This window comes from Panthera uncia, chromosome D1 (genome assembly GCF_023721935.1).
Source record: "Panthera uncia isolate 11264 chromosome D1, Puncia_PCG_1.0, whole genome shotgun sequence".
NCBI lineage: Eukaryota > Metazoa > Chordata > Mammalia > Carnivora > Felidae > Panthera > Panthera uncia.
The window spans coordinates 97,228,009-97,248,391 of NC_064808.1; the positions used below are offsets into that span (position 1 = coordinate 97,228,009).

At 52.8% G+C, this 20,383-nt stretch overlaps 1 protein-coding gene across 1 annotated transcript in view; it reads left to right on the forward strand.

The window, feature by feature from the left end:
- The window catches only part of BUD13 (BUD13 homolog), a 275,859-nt gene that overhangs the window by 54,035 nt on the left and 201,441 nt on the right, over positions 1-20,383 (forward strand). The window contains exon 10 of the mRNA XM_049621220.1: positions 7,345-7,415. Within this exon, the coding sequence (XP_049477177.1) occupies positions 7,345-7,372 (28 nt within the window). The 3' untranslated portion in view covers positions 7,373-7,415. The remainder of the gene's footprint in view (positions 1-7,344; positions 7,416-20,383) is intronic.

Below are 20,383 nucleotides of genomic sequence, written 5' to 3' on the forward strand. Positions count from 1 at the left end.
GTTCCTCGTAGGTAGAGGGCACTCCGATGGGCCCTGTGGCCATGGGGACGTAGAGGCAATGCAATCCCTTGCAGGCTCAGCGCATTCCCACACAACACTCCTTGTCACAACGCATCACTCAGCTTAGGAAGAGAGCTCTGGTTCCCCACACTAGGCTTTTACTGTGGCCTGGCCTTCAGCCTACGGTATCTGCCGATCAGGAACTGTTGCTTATCCTTGGGCTCATGATCCTGGGAGCCCTGCATGCTGAGTGAAGGGCACTTCTCCCATCTTCACCCCTTCCCGATCCCAGGGATTTGGGATAGCTCAGGAAGAAAATGAACTTGAGCTGGATGATTTAGACGTTTGCCTTGAGTCGGTGTGTAGATGAGGTACCTGTGATCTTTCCCAGTTCATGAAACTCCTTCAGTTGACAAATTTTAAACTGCAGCTGAGGTCTTTGTGCCACAAAGGTGAAGAAAGATGTAGTCTTTGTCCTCAAGGACCTTATTGTTTCATGGCCTGTCCGGTGAACAGATAATTACAACACAAATTATGTAGAGCACAGGGAAGAAGATACCTCATCTGGTAGAGTATGGGAGTCAGGGAAGACTTTACAGAGGAGGGGACATTTGAAGTGGGCATTGATAGATAAAGAGGAGTTCTCTAGGCAGGCAGCAAAGAGGAAAGTTCGCAAAGAGGAAACAGCATGGAAGTATGAGAGGCCATGGCTGCTGGGGAAATGGAAAGTGCCTTGATGTGGATGGAACACAGGCTGAATACAGGGACAAGAAGGTGGCTGGAAAACAGAGCCAGATCTTGAGGAGTTGGTAAGATTTCTTCTGAGGGTTGACCTCCCTGGCCCAGGACAACCGGGGCCACGCTCCACAGCTGGGTGCCTAGGGAGGCTCCAGCCTTGTGGCATTAGCTCCCAAAAGGCTTGACAAGGAGCTCCCCATTCCCTTGCCTTTCTCTTTCCAGTTTTGAGTAACAGAAGAGGTGTTGGGGCATGGGAAAGGGGTAGGTGGAGATTTAGGGATCAGTAGGGCCCCAGGTTCGGATTCTCCAAGTGGCTGCTTCTTTCTGTCCCACAACTGCTTTGAGACCATTTAAGAGGCTTTGAGCTTTGAGTCCAGGGTGTGTATAGGGCATCTGTTCTCTCCCCTGGGAAGTCCCTGCTCCCAAGCTGGAAATCTATTCCCAGTAACCACCTTACTCTACTGCCCTGGGATGGTGCCTGAGCTCAGCCTGGAGGTGGCCCCCTTCCTTCCCCAAACTTTGGCTTCTGGAAGAGGCCTGAGTGGAGGTGCTTGGTGTGGTTCTTGGTGGGCTGACAGCTGGAGGGGCACCATCCCTGTCGGGGAGGGATATGATTACTTCCAGGGAGCCCATCAGCCTCCTCTCCTAGCAGATCTGTTCACCATCCCCAGACCCTTGGCCTCCCCTAGTGGGCAGAATCATTAGTTTCTGAGTTGGGCATAAACAGTTCAAGCCTCCCTTCTCCCTTCTCCTTCCTGCTGTTTCAGTATTTTTTTTTTCCCCAAGACAAACAGCCACAAACCTCCATCTCTTAATGAAACTGTTTGATGATGATTAATTGTGCAGCCGCCTCATTTGCATGCACAGGCTGTGGCTTCCCGGCTTCTCTCCCACCCTCCTCCACCAGGAACCCTCTGTGTGCCTCCGGAAAAACAGAGACCTGGTAACTCCAGTGTCTGCCCACACTCAGGAGCCCTGCCAGCCACTTGCCACTTCTCGAGCGGGGGACAGGGGCTGGCCTGTGCAGCCACATTTGGGGCTACGGGACAGGGGCATGTGTCATGAACTCTGGACCCAACCCGAGAAGACAGGGTGCTTGGGTCTTACCTAGTTTCTCTCCTCTACTTGCCAACTGTTTGGTCTTAGACGAGCCATGATCCCTCTGGCTCCAGTCACCTCTTCCAAAAAATGGGAATTGCACAAATATATCATCTCAGTGGGCTGTGTCCATCTGTCCATCTCCAGTGTTGAGTCTGGCGAAGGTGCTACTGAAGTAGTTTTTTGAATGACTGGTTGCATCAAATGGCCTCTTACGATCTCTTAAGATGTTAACTCCAAGATTCCATGGGATTCTTACTTTTGCCAAGGTTCTAGTTCCATGGGCTGTCATGAAGCACCCACTGACCTCTCATGTAGCACCCACCGTGTGTATATCCTGTCCTCATCATGGAGACCCCCGGAGCCTTGCAGGCCTCACACCAGAAGGCTCCGTTTTGGAGGGGGCTAGGGTGGTGGCTGCCTGAGGCTTGCACATTGAGCCCCTGGTGGCACAAGGGGGCCAGGGCCAGGGGGAGGAGCTCAAAGTCTGTGGTGTTGATGTGCTTTCAGTGTCAAAGCCCAATGTCCCTGAAGTTCATGTAGGTGTCAGACCAGGCAGGAGGAATGTTATCGAGTGGGTTTTGAAAGGGCAAAGTTCACACCGAGTTACAAAGCACTGACCCCGAGCTATCTGTCATGCATAGGGTAGAAGGGGAAATGGGACTTCCAGGCAGTGAATCTTGAGTTTTCTGGGTCAGGGAATTCTCTAGCTGAGGACACTTTTCCTAGAAAATGAGCATATGTTCCTACTGACCCAAAAGTGTACTGAGGACCTTTTTAAGGTTCCTGGACCTGAGGTGAAGGACCCCTGTCTGGTCTGGGAGTTTTAGGACGCCAGAGGCATGTAGGGGTCAGCAGGTACCGTGGGAACCAAATGGCCTCCCCTGGGTCTATGAGGGAAGTCTGAGGGTGGCCTCCTGGGAAGGGACAGAACTCCCTGTGGGGAGAACTTTTACCTGGAGACTAAGAAGTGACCCTGGAACTAGAAGGCAAGTAGGCTCTGAAGCGAAGCACGGGAGCTGAAGGATAAAGGGCCTTGATTTGACCTTGGAGCAGAAGTCGGGATGGAGCCAGTGCGAAGGCAGGTGGTAGATCCTTAGGACAGCAGGTGAGGTCTGAGGTGGAGAGATGAGGCCGCAGTGAGAAGACCTCTAGATTGGGGTGTGGAGGGGCTAGAGAGGAGTGTGTGTTGACGCTGGGGCTTGGGGGTTCCTGAGGGGAGAGGAGGCGGGGAGTGTAGGTAGAGGCAGGGGACTGTGACAGGGTGGGACTTCACCTTATCAGTGGTTCAACTTTCAGAGTCATATGTGTGATAGGTATTGCCCAGGAGACAGGCTTGGAGAGCTTAGAAGTCATGTTCATTGAGATTGAGAGGAGGGAGGGCATCACAGTCGGGGAGCAGATGCTTGCGGAAGGATGGGAGCTGGGATTTTAATGGTCTCTGTGACTCCCAGCCCAGCACTGTGCACCTTACACCATGGGTTCTCGGTTCCTCTGCAGGGGCTCATGCTCTGGATGCCCCTGTCTACCTTTCCCCCACTAGTTGCTTCAGTCAGGTTTTTCCAGAACCATGACCAGAGAGAGGCTCCCTGTCTCTAGTCCATGGTCAGTGGGCTTTGGGGGATCCTGCTCTTTGTGGAGCTGAGTTGGCAGTAGCTTGGCTTGTGACAAACTGCGAGAGGAAGGATTGGAATCAGAGCTTCAGAAGGGTGGCCTTTCTTGGCTGAGTATGTTCAAGAAACCAATGAAGAGAGAGCACTTTGGAGTGTTGGGAAGCGCGCTGGCTGAGGAGGCCAGTGCACTGGGGGCTTGGTGCTGATTGGCTGCTAGCAGTCAGATTGGTCTTGGGTAAGTCACGTTTTCCCTCTCTGTTCCTCAGTTTCTTTATTCATAAAATGGGATGATTTATCATCCATTCATCCATGTGTATGTGTGTCCATCCATTATCCCATCCATCCTTCCATCCAGCAATTATTTATTAGATGCCAATTCCATGCTGGGCACTGGGATGCACAGCAGTGATGAGGTTGACATGATCCCTTCCCTTGGGGACCTCAGAGTGGACCAAAGAACAAAGACATTACAAAAAATAATACCTGTCTCCCAGGGTTGTTTGGAGACTAAACTAATGAGACACTGTGGGAAAGGGCTTTGTACTACAAAGGAGGCTCAGTCGGAGGAGGAGCTAGGGAGACCTTCAGCCTAATGACTCAATGTTTAGTTCCCAAACCCCTCCATTCCCTCCCTATTATCTGCCTCAGTCATCCCCCCAGAGCTGCTCCTTCCTTCTTTCTGCCCCCTGCCTCTGCCACCTGCTGTGCCTTCCCTGCAGGAGGGAAAGGAAGCCTCGGCATCTGGCAGGGGTGGGGCTGGGAGAGCTGAGCTGATTGCTGCTAATTAGCAGCACTGAACCTTGGCCAAGCTGGAGAGGCAGATAAGGGGAAGTGCAGGTGGTGAGGCAGACCATGGATGGTCCTGCTGAGGGTGTCACGGATTCTCCAGGGACAGGTCCCGAGGTAACCCCTCTCCCTTGCCACCCCTTGTCAGTGTCTAGGCACTGTCACCCATGACTGCACAGTGGAGAGGGTTGGGCTGCCGTAGAAGAAGCAGATGGTCTAGAAGGGAGGACCCTTCCAGCGGGGCCTTCTCCAGATCCAGAGGAGGGAGCCTACCCACTCTTGGTATTCTTGTTTCCACACCTCTGCTTGGACCATCCCTTCTGCAGAAAATGCTCTGCCTTCCTCACTGCATGTCATCTGTCCTTCCAGATCAGAGTAGACATCTTCTCCTCTACCTGATCTGACCTCCCACCCCGTCCTCTTAAACGCCCATAGCCCTTGAGTCATCCCTGTCTCATGTTGTGTGCGTCCTTCTCCTTTGAATCACACATGGAGGACATGTATCTCCTCTCCCAGCATTCTCCCCACCCAGAATGAAGTCCTGTCTCCATGCTCAGCACATCACACATTGCCTGACACTGAGTAAGTGCCCAACACAGTTTACCAAAAGGTGCCAGAATGTCTCGGGGCTGTCTGGGTGCTCAAGGACCATTTCCGAAGGTGCATTTTATAGGTGAAGAAACTAGGTATCAGGCCAAAGAATTTTGCTTAAAGCCAAACAGCCAGTAAGAAGTGTTTCTACTTCCAAGTTGGGTCTGTTTTAGGGCAGTTTATTATTATGAGGGACTTCTGGGGACAACAGGTTCAAAGAGCTAAATAATAAATGATAAAAATAACCAAACAAACCAGAGTATGTCGTGATCATACTTCTGATCAACTAATTGGACAATCCATAGGTATGCTGAGTGTGGGGCTCAGGGAAAACCATTTTGCCTAGGAGCCAGACATCCTGGAAGTGTGTTTAAGCTGAGCTGACTGGGTTTCCATGAGATCTTTGGGCCCTGCAGAGTTCCTTCTGTAGAGAAATTGCTGCCTGCTGACTTGTCTTTTAAGAGACAAGTTTTTTTATGAAAGAGCAAGCGAGCGTGAGAGCATGCATGCATGTGCAGCAGGAGGCAGGGAGAGAATCCCAAGCAGGCTCTGTGCTGTCAACATAGAACCCGACGCGGGGCTTGAACTCTTGATCTGTCAAACCATGAGATCATGACCTGAGCTGAAATCAAGAGTCGACTGAGCTGCCCAGGCCCCCCACTGCCTGCTGACTTTACACTCATAGCTCTGTGGCTGTGAGAACTTTCTAGACTTACACCTTGGTTTTCAGTGCAGAATACCTGAAGTGGGCTGGAGGAGTTGCCAATATGTCCTATGTCACAGATAGGCTTTCTGATATTCTTAAAGTGGTCTCTTTATGAGTCAGGTTGCTAAGAGCCTACATTAGCACCTTGCCACTATGGTTAACGTAATGGAACTCTCTTCTGTGATTGACAGGGCCAAAGTGGTCTTTTGACATTTTCTGGTGGCTCAGTATTTGACTCTGTAGTTCCTGAGACTGTCAGAAAAACTTCTGCAGTGCGGGTGGAGGACCAGTGTAGCAGATGTCTGTTTTCTCTGTCTGCATAGCACCCCTTGCCCAACTTTTTCAGTTACTGTATCCCTACTTCCTTTAGGGTATCGGCTATTCCCCTGTTCTGTGAGGCAACAGGATAGTACTATTAACTGGTCCTCAGGAGTAATCCCATGACTCAGGCCTGGCCATTGCTGGCCACAGTGATTGGCCTTAGAATATATACGTATCTGGCCCACAGTGGGACAGTCACAGAGTCCGGACCTGGATTTCACATGTCGGGGCAGGGGGAGCATGAAGATCTCTTCCTCTGAGATCCTATGCGAGGATAACACAAACCCAGAGGTCATTCCTCCTATGACCTCAACCCAGGGAGGAAGCTCAGATTTGGTAAGGGAGAAAAGGGCAATGCAAAGAGAGATGAAGAGAGACCCGACAGTGCCATCTGACCTTCTGGTTTTACCCCTGCTCTTCTTAGTTAACACGAGCCAGTGCATCTCCAGTTTTGCAATGTCATTTTAAATCCCTCCCTCGCAATGGAAAGAGTCCCGAGTAAGTGCCGAGCAAGGTTTTATAGATACCCTGTGCGTATTGCATGCACACACGTATATATGTGAAACCACAAACGAAATAGGAAGGACAACTTCAGAATTAAACTCAGTCCACTTAGTTTTATGAAAAACTATATTACCCTCCTTTTTGCCAGGGGAACCTTCATCAAGGGGCAGCACCTGACTGTGTGCCTGTGTCTGGGGACCACAGATATAGCCAAACCTTTTTGGAGAATAGGTTCTGAGGGGCAAAAGGCTCCAGAGAAAACTGGGATGGACTTGGACCCCAGGGGCAAACTCAGCTTTATGCTTCATTTCTGGAGGGCCATCTCTGCCCTAGTGATTACACTGCAGGGTGTGTGTGTGTGTGAAATCCAGTGTCCCCCTGCCTCAGGCCCCTGCCTCCTGCCATCTCCCCTCCAGTGCTTGGCTCCTTCCAGGGGTTAGACCTCTGGATCCCTGGGGCCGCCCTGGGGAGGCCCCTCTCTGGACAGTGGGAGCAGGGAACCGGCAGTGGGTTCCCCAGGCTTGGCCTGGTGTGAGCCATGGGGGCTTTATCTTGCCATTAATGGTTTTCTAAATTGGTGGCAGTGGAGCAAAAAACCCAATTTGCGCCTGGAGCACGCATGATTACTATTGTAATAACCTCAGCTAATAAGAATATGATGTGGGGCTAGGCCGGGAGAGAAAACACATTTCTCATTAGCTTTTGATTAATTACTCTACATAATTTCTTAGTTGTGGTGGCCAAGGTGAGGAGGGAGGGTTGGGTGGTTCCATCTCCTTACCTCACCTTAACCCTAGTGGGCTACGGATATTCTGGGGATCGTGGTATTTCTCCAAGAGACACTGAGGGACAAATGCCCGCCTCTCCTACCACTTGTCTCTCTCCTCCTCCCATCCTTTCCCTGTTTTCTCTCCCCCTTCCCTCTCCAGCCCTTCCTCTCCTTGCCCTCTGAATCTTTTCTCTTTTCTCTTTCTCCTCTCTTTTCAGCCTCTCCGGAGCCTTCCTGGATGTCTGATTGGCACTTGGTGACAGCCCATGCAGTCCCATCACACTGCCAGGTAGGTAGGTAATGACTGGTTTGCAGGTCCCGGCAGATCTGCCCTGAATCCTGAGCCCAGCTGCCCTTTTGGCTCACCTGCTCCTGACACATGATCATTTCTGGCCTGGCTTGAGAGTGGCCCGCCCTGCCTGCCCCCCCGGTTCTGGGCCATCTCAGGACTCTGTGTGGTTTGGAATTGTTCTTGCCCTCTCACCACCTCACCATATGCCCTCTCTCCTGGTCCCTGGCAGCCAGGTCCAGGCTGGACGTTCCCTCTGTTCCTCACATCTGGGATCCAGTGCTTGATAGGACAGTGCCTGGAGACACTTTCATTTCATCTGTAACTCAGCAGGTTTCTGTTGACCCCTACTGTGTACCCTGAACTGTGCTGGACACAGTGGGAGATAGAAGGGAAATGATAGATGTGGGTCTTGCCATCACTTGGGAAGGTTGTCGACGAGGGACAGAACCTAACATGAGACAGCATATACTGAGCCCCCAGTGGGTGAGGCAGAGAGAGCAGGGCAGCGAGGCTTCTCAGGCTGGAGGTTCAGGGATTCTTCGTGGAGGGGGAGAGCTCAGGTTCGGGTGGGCAGAAGGAGGGAACAGGAGAGACAATTCCAGATGAGGGCATAGTGTGAGTAAAGACCCAGAGGTGGGAATGCTCAGAGCACTTTTGGAGGACGTGAAGGTGGCCACTGTGTTGTAAGTGGGGGGCTTTCTGTGGGATACGAGCTATAAAGGTAAGTTGGAGGCTCTTTCAGATGTCATGCTGAAGGTTTGGGACATACGTGCTGTCTGGTTGGGGGTTCTGAAAGGTGTGGGGGTGCAGGGATGATCTTACAGCAGTGATTTGCTAGGTGGACGATGGTGGGCTGTGTTAGTTTCCATCGCTACTGTAACAGATAACCACAAAATTAGTGGCTTAAAAGAACACAGATTTATTATCTCACAGTTCTGCAGGCCAGAAATGCAGGTTGATTTGACGATTTTCTCTGCTCTGGGTTTATACAAGACTGAAATCAAGATGTTGGCTGGTTGGACTCCTCTGGGGAGGCTGTGGGAAGGATCCACTTCCAGCCTCATTCAGGTGGTTGGCAGAATGCTATTCCTTGTGGTTGTAGGACCGAGACCCCCGTTCCATTGCTGGCTGTAAACTGGGGCTGCCCTTTTCTCCTAGGGGCTGCTCCCCAGTTCTTGCACACAGGCCCCTATCTCAGGGCCGGTGACAGTGTAGGAAATCCTTTTTTGCTCTTGGAAGCTCTCTGACCTCCCTTTCTGCTGCACCTCTCCCACGATTTTCTCTGCATCTCTCTGACCTCAGCTAGAGAAAGTTCTCTGCTTCTAAGGGCTCATTCGATTAGATGGGAGTCACCTGGGTAATCCAAGATACTCTATTTTAAGGTCCATATCTTTAATTTTAAACATCTGCAGTCCCATGTTCAACATATTCCCAGGCTCCAGGGATTAGGGCAGGGATATTCTGGGGGAGAGGCATTCTTCTGCCTACTATACAGGACCAGATAGATTATGTGGTTCCTACAACAGTCCTGGTGAGCGGAAACGAGGGCAAGAACTTGAGATAAGAGCACCAAAAGGCTGGGCAGGTGCCAAGTCATTTCAAGGGCAATGACCGGATACTTGATGATTGGTTGCATGTGTGTGGCTTTCAGGGTGTGGTTAAGGAGAAGGGAGGATTAATCTTGGATCCAGCCTCGGAAACAAGAGAAACATGGTGACTCACCGGTCACTCTCGGAGGAGGTGCTGGTTGTGGAGGGCAGATGAAGCACTTGTTTTGGGCAGGATGACTAACGGGTGATGGCAGAATTCTCACCAGCCCAAAACTGACTTCTGAGTGGTTGGGAACCCTCAACAGAAAAGTCAGATCTGGTCGTACTAACCTGTGAGCTATTCACGTGGAAGCAGTGGTTGAAGGCTTGGGGCGGGGATGGAGAGTGGGGTGTGGATCGCTGTGAACAAGGGAGGTAGGGCGGAAAGGAAATTGGGCTAGAACCTCCGAGGTTGACCAAAGAAGAGGTGGGAGGAGGAAGAAGAGCTAGAGAGAGTGAAAGAGCAAGCACAACCAGGCAACTGGAAAGGAAGGAGGGGAGCTAGGAGAGGTCCCATTTGTGAGGCCAGGCAACACCTGTGGGCAGGGTCAGGAAGGACAGAGGTCTGGTGCCAGAGTGGGACAGAAGCCACCAGGGGGTGATGGCATGGCCACGGGTGATGGGGACCTGCGTTTCCAAGTGAGGAGGCTGAGGAGAGACAGGGCAGCGTGGTGGGAGGGAGCGGGAACACACAATGGGCTCAGTAGGGCCCACAGGTGCTGTGTGTCGGTATGCGGGGAGGGATGGGAAAGGCCAGCGTGCTTGGAAACAGAGCAGGGGAGGAGACTGGTACTGCTGGGAGGAAGGGGAGGAATATGATTCGGGAGCAAGGTCCCCCAGGTGGCAGGGGCTCATGAGGGTGAGAATGGAACTGGAAACTTTCAGGAGGAGAGGCCACAGGTGGGTCCATCAACACGTGTGGGTAGGGCAGAGCTCACCTGGGGCCCACTGGCCCTACTGTGTGCTGGGGGTCTGCACGCAGGACAGAGGGGAGGCCAGGGCCTGGTACCTGCTAGGACTGGCGGGGCAGGGGCCCATGGCCCTCTTAGAACAGAAGCCTTCGGGGGTGGATGCTGGGTCTGTGTGGGGGGGGGGGGGGGGGGGGGGGGGGGCAGAGGACAGGACCAGACAGAGCAGCAGATGTAGCCACAGGTTCTTCCTATCCCACACCTATTTGCTATCTCCTGCTTATCGTGGGGGGCCCGGGGCTTTGCAGCACAAAAGGTCCTGGCTGAAAGGAGTTAATTTACTCAAGGAGGTTTGGGAAGAGGAGGCACAAAGATGTCTCTCCTGCAAAAGGCCCTTTGGGAGCAGGAGAGCACTGTTTCCAGGGCTCTGGCTCCATCAGTGTGTGGTCAACTACATGGCCTTCCACGTGCCCAATGTTCTTGTGAGTCCAGCCTCCCTGCTACTTCTGACATTTCACAGGCCTTTGTCTGAGGCCTAATTGCCTGCCACAGCGCACTGCCCCAAGACCCCGCCAGCCATTTTGCCGGCTGGTCTGCCGGGCCGCTCAGAGCCGCCGGAAGCCGTCTGGCATCGACAGGCAGGCCCAGAATAAAGCTGCATCCACAGGTGAGCGCAGCCCATCTCTGTGGGTGTTCGGTGGGGGCCCTCGACGTGTGTGTGTCCCTGTGCGGTCAGGTTGTACAAACACGTGGACATGGTGGGGGGCTTTAGCCTTGGGGGATCATGAAGCTGGTGGGCAGAGGGGCACCCGAGGGGCCAGTGCAGTGACAGAGACTTGGAGAGGACCAGGACTGGATGCCTGGGGATGGAGGAAGGCCTGAGGAGCCCAGGGCTCGGCACAGGCACTGTTGTTCTCTGCCTGAGCTGTGGCCTCCCTGGGCCAGCCCCTGGGCTGTGCACCGCCCCCATCCCCAGGCTACGGCCACTCCCTGCCCTCTGGCTCCCTCCACCAAATCCCACCCTGAGAAGGAAGAGGAAATCTCACTAGAGATCCATGTAAAAATAGATGTATTTCTGGATAAGCAGTGAGCCTGAAAAACAGCTGAGCCGGAGTCTGCTCCGCTGACAGAAGATCTATGTACCAAATTCCTCTTCAAAATCTATTTCTCCAGAGATTTATTCTTGCAGGGCTCTGCCGAGCTGGGGGAGGTTCGTGGCACTGAACGACTAGGGTCCACCGCTCCACCCTTTCCCGAGTGACTGTTGCCCAGCGTGAGCCGTGGTCAGGTTAGGTGGCATGGGCCAGAGCAGAACAAGAGGGATTTGAATGGCAAAAAGGTCCTTCTCATGCATTAGCCTGGCTGGGTCGGAAGCCAGCGTGATGCATCGTGACACCGTCCTGGCGGCTGAGAGAGGAAGTGATGGCTATATTTATGTTTCCATCTAAATGCATGGATCAAAGCAGACACTTTAATCTATTCAACAACAGCCCGAGGATTAAAAAGTTGCAGGCAAATCACACTCTTAAATTGGTAATATATTTTTGCTTGTCACTTGACAAATCATTTTAGAGAGCAACTCCAGCCCGGGTGGAGACCTGGAGACTTGAACCTGGTTCCATCCTGGAGAAGGCCCCAGCGATATAGGAGTGGCCTGAATCCCCCCACTGCTGCAGCTCCCGGGAGGCCGGCTGCACTGGGTCTCCTGGCGGGGACAATGGAGGCTAACACGGAATCTCAGGCCTCGGGGCACATCTCTAAATCTGTTCTCCTCTCCATAAAAGCCTAGCAGGTGGATCCCCATGTTACAGACCAGGTGACCCAGAAAGATGGCTGGCCTGGGTGGCACAGTAATACGTGGGAGAGTGGGATGCAAAGCCCAGTGCCCTTGTCTCTCTGCCAGAGCTGCTGGGTAAGATGACTGCTCTCCTTCCGGGGCCATTAGGCAGCAGGGAGGGTCAGAGACTGTGTAGCTCTTGCCATGTTCCTTCTCTTCCCAGTTTCCTCATCTGCCAAATGGGGACAATAATCGCATCTACTTCCTGGGGCTGTTGTCGGGAATAAATGAGATAGCACATGGAATGAGCTTCACACTGTGTCTGCCACATGATGACAACACGTGTTTGTGCTGAGCGCTGAAGGACAGGACCCAACGAGAGTGTGTCTGGAGGCTGAGAGAGGAGCTCAGGCCTTCCAAGGGATGGTTGAAGGAACTGGGGCCTTAGAGTCAGGAAGACAGAAGGGTGTCTCCTAATCTCGTCTGGGCTGTGAAAGAAAGGGAGATTTGATCTCTTGTGGTCCCACCAGGGATCATTAGATCTGTAAGGAGACTCATGGACTTCAGCTGAAGAGAAGCAAGAACTCTCTAATCACTAGAATTGGGTACAGAGGAAAGGATGAGCTGAGGGCTTGGGGAGGTGTGGGAGTTAAGGCTGGATGAGCACTCGGTGATGATGTTGCACCCACAGATATGCCTGCCCAGGGGTGGCATTTAGACCAGATCTCTTTAAAGGCTCCTTCCAAGCAGCAGGATCTAAAATTCTGTCGTAGTAGAATCAGCTCCCAATCATTTCCAGTAACCGAGGACAAGAACATTTGGGAACACATCATCTATTTTTCTTAAAAAGACATTCTTTTGTGTGACTTAATCCGTTTACCGTTGCTTGGCTCAGATCCCCACTAACCTTTAGGTCTGTGGGGTGGCAGCGTGAGGATGACAAAGTGGCTGGGCTGAGGGAGGCAAAGCTGGCTTTGGGTGGCAAAAGAATTCCTGTCCGTCACCCAGTGGTGGCCAAAGTGGTCTGTGGAACCAGAGCAGTACCAGCCCATGGAAGAACAGTGGGTTGGAGTTGAGACTTGGATTTCCTCTGGCTCCGTTTCTCAGTATCTGTGTGTCTAGCCGAAAGTCACCTGATCTCTCTGAGCCTCAGTTTCTCCATGTGAGAAGCAGGGAACAGATACCTTCTCCCCTCACCTGTCAGGATTTGAGAATCTCAGCGCGGCCTTGCTGCTCCCTTGGCCTTGGGAGAGGGGCTCTGTTTGTAGAAGGGAAGGGGTGCCTTGGGTGCGCCATGGTCTTGCTGCGGTGGCGCTCAGCCCACATCTTCTTCTTGGGTGGCTGTTCCTGTGCTCCGGGGCCCCTCCCCGCCGCATCTGTCCCGCTGTATCTATCGCAGGGCGGTGGAGAGACGCGGGCAGGATCGTCCCTGGGCGGAGCCGACCCACTGGCATGCGGCCAGACTGCACCATCTGCCTGTGCGGAAATGGAGCGCAGGTGTCGGGTTTGGGGCGCAGGTAATTGCTAACGGCTGAGCCAGCTCTCCCTGCATATGGTCCCGGAGCAAGGCAGGCCCCCCAGCACCGGCCGCAGAGGCCCACGTGTTCCCTGGCTTGGGCCGGTGCTCTGCACCTTCAGTCCATACCCTCTTGTGAGTCTCCCAACAGCTAAGCCAGGGAGGTCAGGGCATTATCGGATTCGTTTTACCAGCGTGGAAATCGAGAACCAGAGAGGTTAAATCTCCGGCCTGGGGTCCCGGAGTTAGTCAATAGTGGGCCTGAACCAGCCCTCTGGGTCACCGGACTCTTAATTCCATTTTCCGCGCGTGACCTGGCCACGGCGTGCAGTTCGGCAAACATTTATGGAGGGCCTGTTACGGGTCGGGCACCGAGCTACGTGCAGGCCTGCCGGCTGGGGCTTCAGCTCTGTTCATGACAGGGTGCAATTTCACCTGGGGTGTTCGGCCCCAAGACTCCCACATTCCCATCCCCTACCCTACATCCCCATGACCAGCACCCAGCTACCTGCAGTGGTTCTCCCCAGCACAGGTCTGACCCATTCATGCCTCTGATGATACCCTAGGGCCAAACTCCTTGGCTTGCCTTGCGAGGCCTTTTTGCATCTGGCTTCTTTGTCTTTGCTGCCCTCTTGTCCCCCACTCCTGCCCTCATGCTGCCCCTAGCTACACAGGTCGACCATCCACGCGTTTCTGTCTGTGTCGTGCCTGGGAATCCAGTGCCCCTTTCAGGATTTGGCTTGCCTGAACCTACTTGTGCATTCGGCCCCAGCTCAATGTGACTTACTCCCTGCAGCTTTCTTTGATTCTCCACCCCTTCCTGATTCTTCCCCATCGGTGAATGGCTCCCTTCCCTGTGCAGAATGCCTTTTGCATTGGCCTTTGTGATAACAAGAGGCTAGGTATTACACATTTCCAGTGCTGCACCCCCACCCCCTCCTGGCTAGATCTTGGGCTCTTCAAGGCCTGGGTCAGGGTCTTACTAATCTGTGACCACCCCCATTCCCCCTAGCATGGTGCCTGGCACACAGAAGGGGCTAGAGATACAACGAGATGGTATACCTGAAAATGTTTTGTAAAGTCCCACCCGATGCTAATACTGCTGTTGCTAAAGTTGGAAAGGGTTTTACCTAATTAAAATCCTATGGAATAAGGAGGTTCACTTCAACAACTCCCCATTTGTAAGGACTAGATTCTTTTCATTATCAATCTAAAATCACAATAATAACATTAGCTTAACATTTATCGACTTTCTGTGCCCAGTATTAGCTGTTATTGTTATTATAATAAGAATATACACATGTACATACATTTTTCAATTTCTACACATTGATTAGGTGATCAATAGGACAGTATTGAAATAATGTCATAAATCTTCAAATGTGCTTCGAGAGATTCTCAACAAAATGCCCCCGCCATCCCCACCAAGACTTTACTGCTGTGACCTCTGACTTTCAAGGGTCTGGGTGAATGGAATCTGTGGTCACCAGGTGTTCCCACCCGGTCAGGAGCTAACCCCTCAAGTTACTCCCTGCTCTGTGAATTTGTCCCTCCAGCAGGCTTCCCCTGCTTTTAGGGGGAAACTGGGCAGTGAACTTCCCAAGCATACCCAGGCACAGGCCAGCCTCCGTATGGAATGGGACACACATGGGTGTCTTAAAAGAGTGTGCATCTCTGTGAGTCTGTGCTCAAAGTTTTTATTTCAAGTCTGAGCGACACAAGATGGTTTGGTTTCTGTCCTTGGGGCATTTATGGAGGACACAAAAAAGAACTGCTCTGAGTAAATAGAGAAGATGAAAGACCTTCCTTGACGGTGGGCACTGTTGATGAGGCAGCAGGCCAGGAGGGTGGTTTCTGGGATTTTGTGATGCTGCTACAGCACTGTGTGGAACCACATCTCATTTCCGAGTCCTTTCAGAAAGCTTGGGCTCCTCAGTGTCGGAGTTTTAGCTTTCGTATGTTCCGATCTGTGTCTGCGTGTATGTGTGTGGCAGTGTCCCTGTGAGTACACGAGCGAGTGTGGGCCTGTAGTTGTCCCTGTAACGTGGGTCTGTGTGTCTCTGAGGTGAGAGTATTGTGTGCAGTGTCTGTGAGCAAGGGAGTGTGTATAGAGGACTTGGGATGAGCGGGGATGCTTCTGGGTCCACATCTTACATATTACTTATGAATGTGCAAGGGTCTGTATTTTTGACTGTGAAAATGGGCCAGGATGTAAAACTGGAGTGTGTTTGCTGTGAACACGTATCTGAGTTTGTGAGCGTGGGTCTTGTGTGTTCACGGTGGAGCATGGGTGTGCGTTTCTCTGCATGTGCCTCTGCCTGGGTGGGTGGGTGAAAGAGGGTTGTGGGTGAGTGTGGGTGCGTGAGTGTGCCCCCACAAATGCGCAAGCTGTGCAGACCGGTCCCTGCAGGCTTTGTATGCCCAGCTCTTGTGGCTCCTCCTGGCTTGGTTGCTGCCTCTGGTCCCTGGTGGTTCTGCCTTGCTGGTCCGCAGAGAGATCAACACCCTTCAAACCAGCTGCCTCGTTGGCTGCGGCTCACTCGGTTGGCCTCCCGATGCCTGCGGTTGTCATGGAAACCAAAGTAGGTCTGTTTCTGTCTGCCACTGGGTCCCTGGGCTAGGGCAGCTGTGGGCCAAAGCCACCGTGGTGAGGGCTGGCCCGAGGGAAGAGAGGAGGGGGCTGGGGAACCCTCCAAATCTGCTTCTCCTCATACCCTCCTGGGGCTTCTTTTCTGCCTGTAAACACGAGGGCAGGTCCCTGCTGTCAGACAACTGGGATCAAAACAGCCCTGTTAGACAAGGGCCTGAGCAGTTGACTTTTTCACACACATACAAAATCCTTTCCTGAAAAAAAAAAAATATCAAGACATATGCTAATTCCACATTACTGTGCATGTCATTTGTACACCATTAATTCAGTGCCTAAAATAAAGTGGCTTTTAGGAGAGAGCTGGTGCTGTCTGATGGGAGAACTCTGTACATGCTTTTGTGGCCTGGTTTTATAATAGGCATCTGCTCAGAGTTCACTGCATTGGGAAAACTTGAACATAACAGTGTTAAGCATTGAAGAGATCACAGATCCTATTTAGTTTTGAAAAACTGAGTAGCAAGCATAAACCTAGCTGTGTAAGCAAAGGGTAACACATGGTTACAGAGATGCATAAAAGAGGCACAACCATAAAGCAAAGCAAGGGGATGATTAATACGAGTGTTAGGATAGTGGTTAATGCCACTGGTTAATAGGGGAGTGTCGCAGTGGGGGAGGGGGCACTGGGGCACTAACAGTGTATGTCTTTTTATTTTTTTTATTTTTGAGAGAGAGAGAGAGAGAGAGAGAGAGAGCGCGCGCGCGCGCAGGGGAGGGGCAGAGAGACAGGGAGACACGGAATCCGAAGCAGGTTCCAGGCTCTGAGCTGTCAACCCAAGGCCTCATGTGGAGCTCGAACTCACGAGCCGTGAGATCATGACCTGAGGCCAAAGTCGAACACTTAACCGACCGAGCCATCCAGGCGCCCCACATTAACACCGTATGTCTTAATCTAGGTGCTGGACACTCAGACCGGTGACTGTTCTTTTTACTGCACAGACAGATTATACTCTTCTGTATGAGTAATAGAAATGGCAATACTAGAATCATCCATCCTGAGCCTGTGACACCTGGCTTGATTCAGGGGCTAAGAGGCAGTTTGGGTCAGGGAAAGAGGACAGGGCTGGGGCTCACCTTTTGCTGGGTTCTGGAGCTGCCTCTACTACTCAACAGCTGTGGCCTTGAGGAGGCTACTCAACTCCTCCTGGCCGCAGTTTCCTCATCCGTAACACGATGAGTACGGTGGACGTCTTCATTCAGTTAAGAATTCTTTTTGGGATTTCTTTGTGCCGGGTGCTGTGCTAGGAAAAAACATCATGTGCAGCTGTCACCGCAGCACATGATGGAATGTTGTGAGCTCACTGGAAAGGGCAGGGCCGGCGGGGGGGGGGGGGGCCCCGGGGGGGGTCAGAGCTGGGGGGAGAGTATCTCAGCAGAGGTGGCAGAGGAGGCGAGATTTGAGCTGGGTCTGAAAAGATGGGACAGGTTTCAAGTGGCTGAGAGAGGGAGGGAGGGAGTAAGGGCTCAGTGCTGTCAAGGGTGAGGGGTAGCTGGAGGAGAACACAATCCCATGTTCCTGGAGCACGGAAGACTTGAAGGAGGGTATGGCTTCATTATTGGAAGGTTCCTTTCAACACTGAAAGGAAAAACTTCCCTAGTGTGGGCTGGAGAGGAAAACAATGGGCCCAGTGTGGGGCACAGGCAGGGGAGAGGGAGAGGGAAGGTCTCAGGTACTGTTGCTGGTGCCCCCATCCTGGGTGCTGGTGATGACTTGGTCCCCAGGACCCTGGTGCTCAAGACCGTGGGTCCCCTTGAGACAGTCTGGGTGCCCCACCCCCAACTTCTACATTGGCCAGGCTGTGAGAAGGGACCCTTGCTTTAGCTGAAGACCCTGAGCCCCCCATGCACATCCAGATGAATCCCATGGTAGCTTCCAGAATGGGTGTGTGTGGATGCAGCACGGGGGGCTAGGATGACATTGGCTACGATGTCTTGCCTGGCCATGAGGCCTGGCCTCACCCTGTCCTGCCCCCAGCATCAGCACTGACCTGTTCCCTGTAATTTTGGGTACATGGTAATAAGGGAGGCATGGATTTTGGACCAGAGAAGCTGAGTCCACATCCTGACTCCACGGGACAAGTGTCCCGCCTTCTCCAACAGGGCTCAGGTGTCCTTGTTTCTAAAACAGGGTGGACTGGTAATGACATGGAACCCTTCGTGTAGAATCTTTTGCCCTTTCCGGGTGCAATGACTTGTTTGTCTTGTTCACCTGCTGGGCATTTTTCTTAGGAAACCATGCTGCTCTGTCCTGGTGGGGATGGTGTCTCACTGATGAAGTGTGCAAGGTGTTGCAGGAGTGTGTAGCATCATGGCTCCAAAACACCTCCCTGGGGAATGGGTGCCTGAGTGAGGACTCATCAGAGAGCACCCTGGGGAAGCACAGGTAGCCATGCCTGATTGTTCTTGGAGCACAGGACCTGTTGGGCAGTTGAGTTCTGTGAACAAGCCAGGAGCTGCAGGCCACCTTAGGTGGGGGCCTGGAAGTTCAGATGAGAGGGGTTTCCCCAGACTGTCTGATGCTCAGAATCCAGCACTGGAGGGGCTCCAGTGAGGGGTCACACACCCTGGGCAAGGTGGTGCCCATCTCAAGGACCATGACAACTCAAGGGGAAGGGTCTGATGCCCATCATTCATGTGTCCACTGAACACATAGTAGGTTCATCAGCATGGAATGAGTTCCTTTGGGGTCAAGTTCATTGTCACTGATATTTTTGAGTCTGGTGATTGGTGAAGGTCTCAGGATGTAGCCTGGCAGTGTCACAGGTTCCCCGTCACTACTTTCAGTGGCAGAGAGCATGAGTTTTGGAAACACCACTTGTGTCATGCTGGGCCTCTCTAATCCTCAGTTTCTTCATTGATTCAGGTACAGTGTTAGTACCTGTGTACAGCAAGGGTGAGTCGTGTAAGCCCCTGGCCTCTCCTTCCTCCTAGCTGAGAGGGATCTTCCAGGCTGGTGTAAGGATCACGGGTGATGTGGGTAGTGCCTCCAGCACCTGGCAAAGGATTTAACAGATGGCTGGATTCGGTGGCATCTTCTTATCTTTTTGGAAAAAAGGCAGAGTACGCAGACCTTATTTTAAATGTAGCTATTAAAAAGACCACCTCCTCCATGAAGCCTCCCAGGCCGCCAGAGCCCTACTCCTCCACCCTTCCCAGCTCTTTGCTGCTCTGTAGGCCCCAGGCCTTGGTGGTATCTTCCTGGGAGGCCAACTCCTTTGTGTGTATGGAGGCAGGGAGTAGCGGTGGGGAGCATCTGTGACCTTGCCTCCCAGTTGTGGGGCACTTACGGAATGTGGAGAATAGTTGCTGATTGGTGGGCTGCCTGGAGGTGGGGGTAGGGGGAGTGTGAGGATTGGTCTGGTGGCCTTGGCTGCCAGGATCGTATCCAGGCTGGCTGCCAGGTAGGGAATGAGGAGGGGCTGGCAGCCATCTTTCTGACTTGGACCCCCCCATCTCCATTTGGGGGCTCACATCCCCTCCTGCCTGACCTTGTTTCTCGTTGGCTCAGCCCTGTCCTGCTAACGAGCTGAGCCAGCCGCTTGGCACCCGCCCCTCCAATGTGCTGACTCAGTCCTGTGGCTCCCGCTTCCTCTGCCCTTGTTTGAAAATGCCAAGTTAATTGCTCTCCAGCTTCAGGCTGCACTGGTAGGGGGCATGGCCCCCCTTTTCTTCTCCTCTTGCACATGCCCTGGGAAGGGGACAGGACAGTGTTCTTAAGCCCTGGGCCTGCTGTCTATGGACAGGGCAGTGTGGGGTGGGGGGACTGGGGATAAGGGCAGGGGATCAGAGAGAAGAATGGGCTATCGCTGACCATTAGAGAGAAATGGGGGAGGGGGAGGTACCCTCAGAGACTGGTCTCCATATATCCTGGTCCTCAGGATCCAGAAGATGCCAGACACTGTCAGGATGGCCCTGGGTGGGAGGAAGGGGGGCTGTGAGCACTGGTGGATAGCTTCTCAGATCTGTGCCCAGAGCTGAGGGCTAGGAGAGGGAGCCCCTAGGCCTCAAACAAATGGGTAGGAAGGATAGAAGGGAGGGAATGAGGGAAAGAAGGGAAGAAGGAAGGAGGGAAGGAAAGATGAAAGGAAGGAAGGGAGGAAGGAAGGAGGGAGGGAGAGAGGGAGACAGGGAGAGAGAATCCAAGGGTGATCCTTGCACAGAGAAGCTCTCATTTACTCCCCTCAGGATGATGCACTCTCCAGGGGTGAGAGACATCATATTTAACAGCCATGTAGCACCTGTCCTTACTAACCAGGACAGATGCCTGGCCAGTTGCTGGCCAGGGTCCTGCAGGTCCCTGCACTGTGCCGAAAGTTAACTGTGTGGTTGGTGGGTCATGGGGAGGTAGGGGAGGGCAGAGTGGGGTGGTGGTACACGTTTGCCACCTGGAGTGGACTATTTCCATATTAACAGCGTAGGCTCCACAGCAGCGTGGCTCATCATCTGTTTTGCTCACCGATGAGTCCCGAGTGCCAAGAAGCAGACTCGCGTACTGCAGGGGTGTTAGCCTTTGTTGAATTAACGGGAA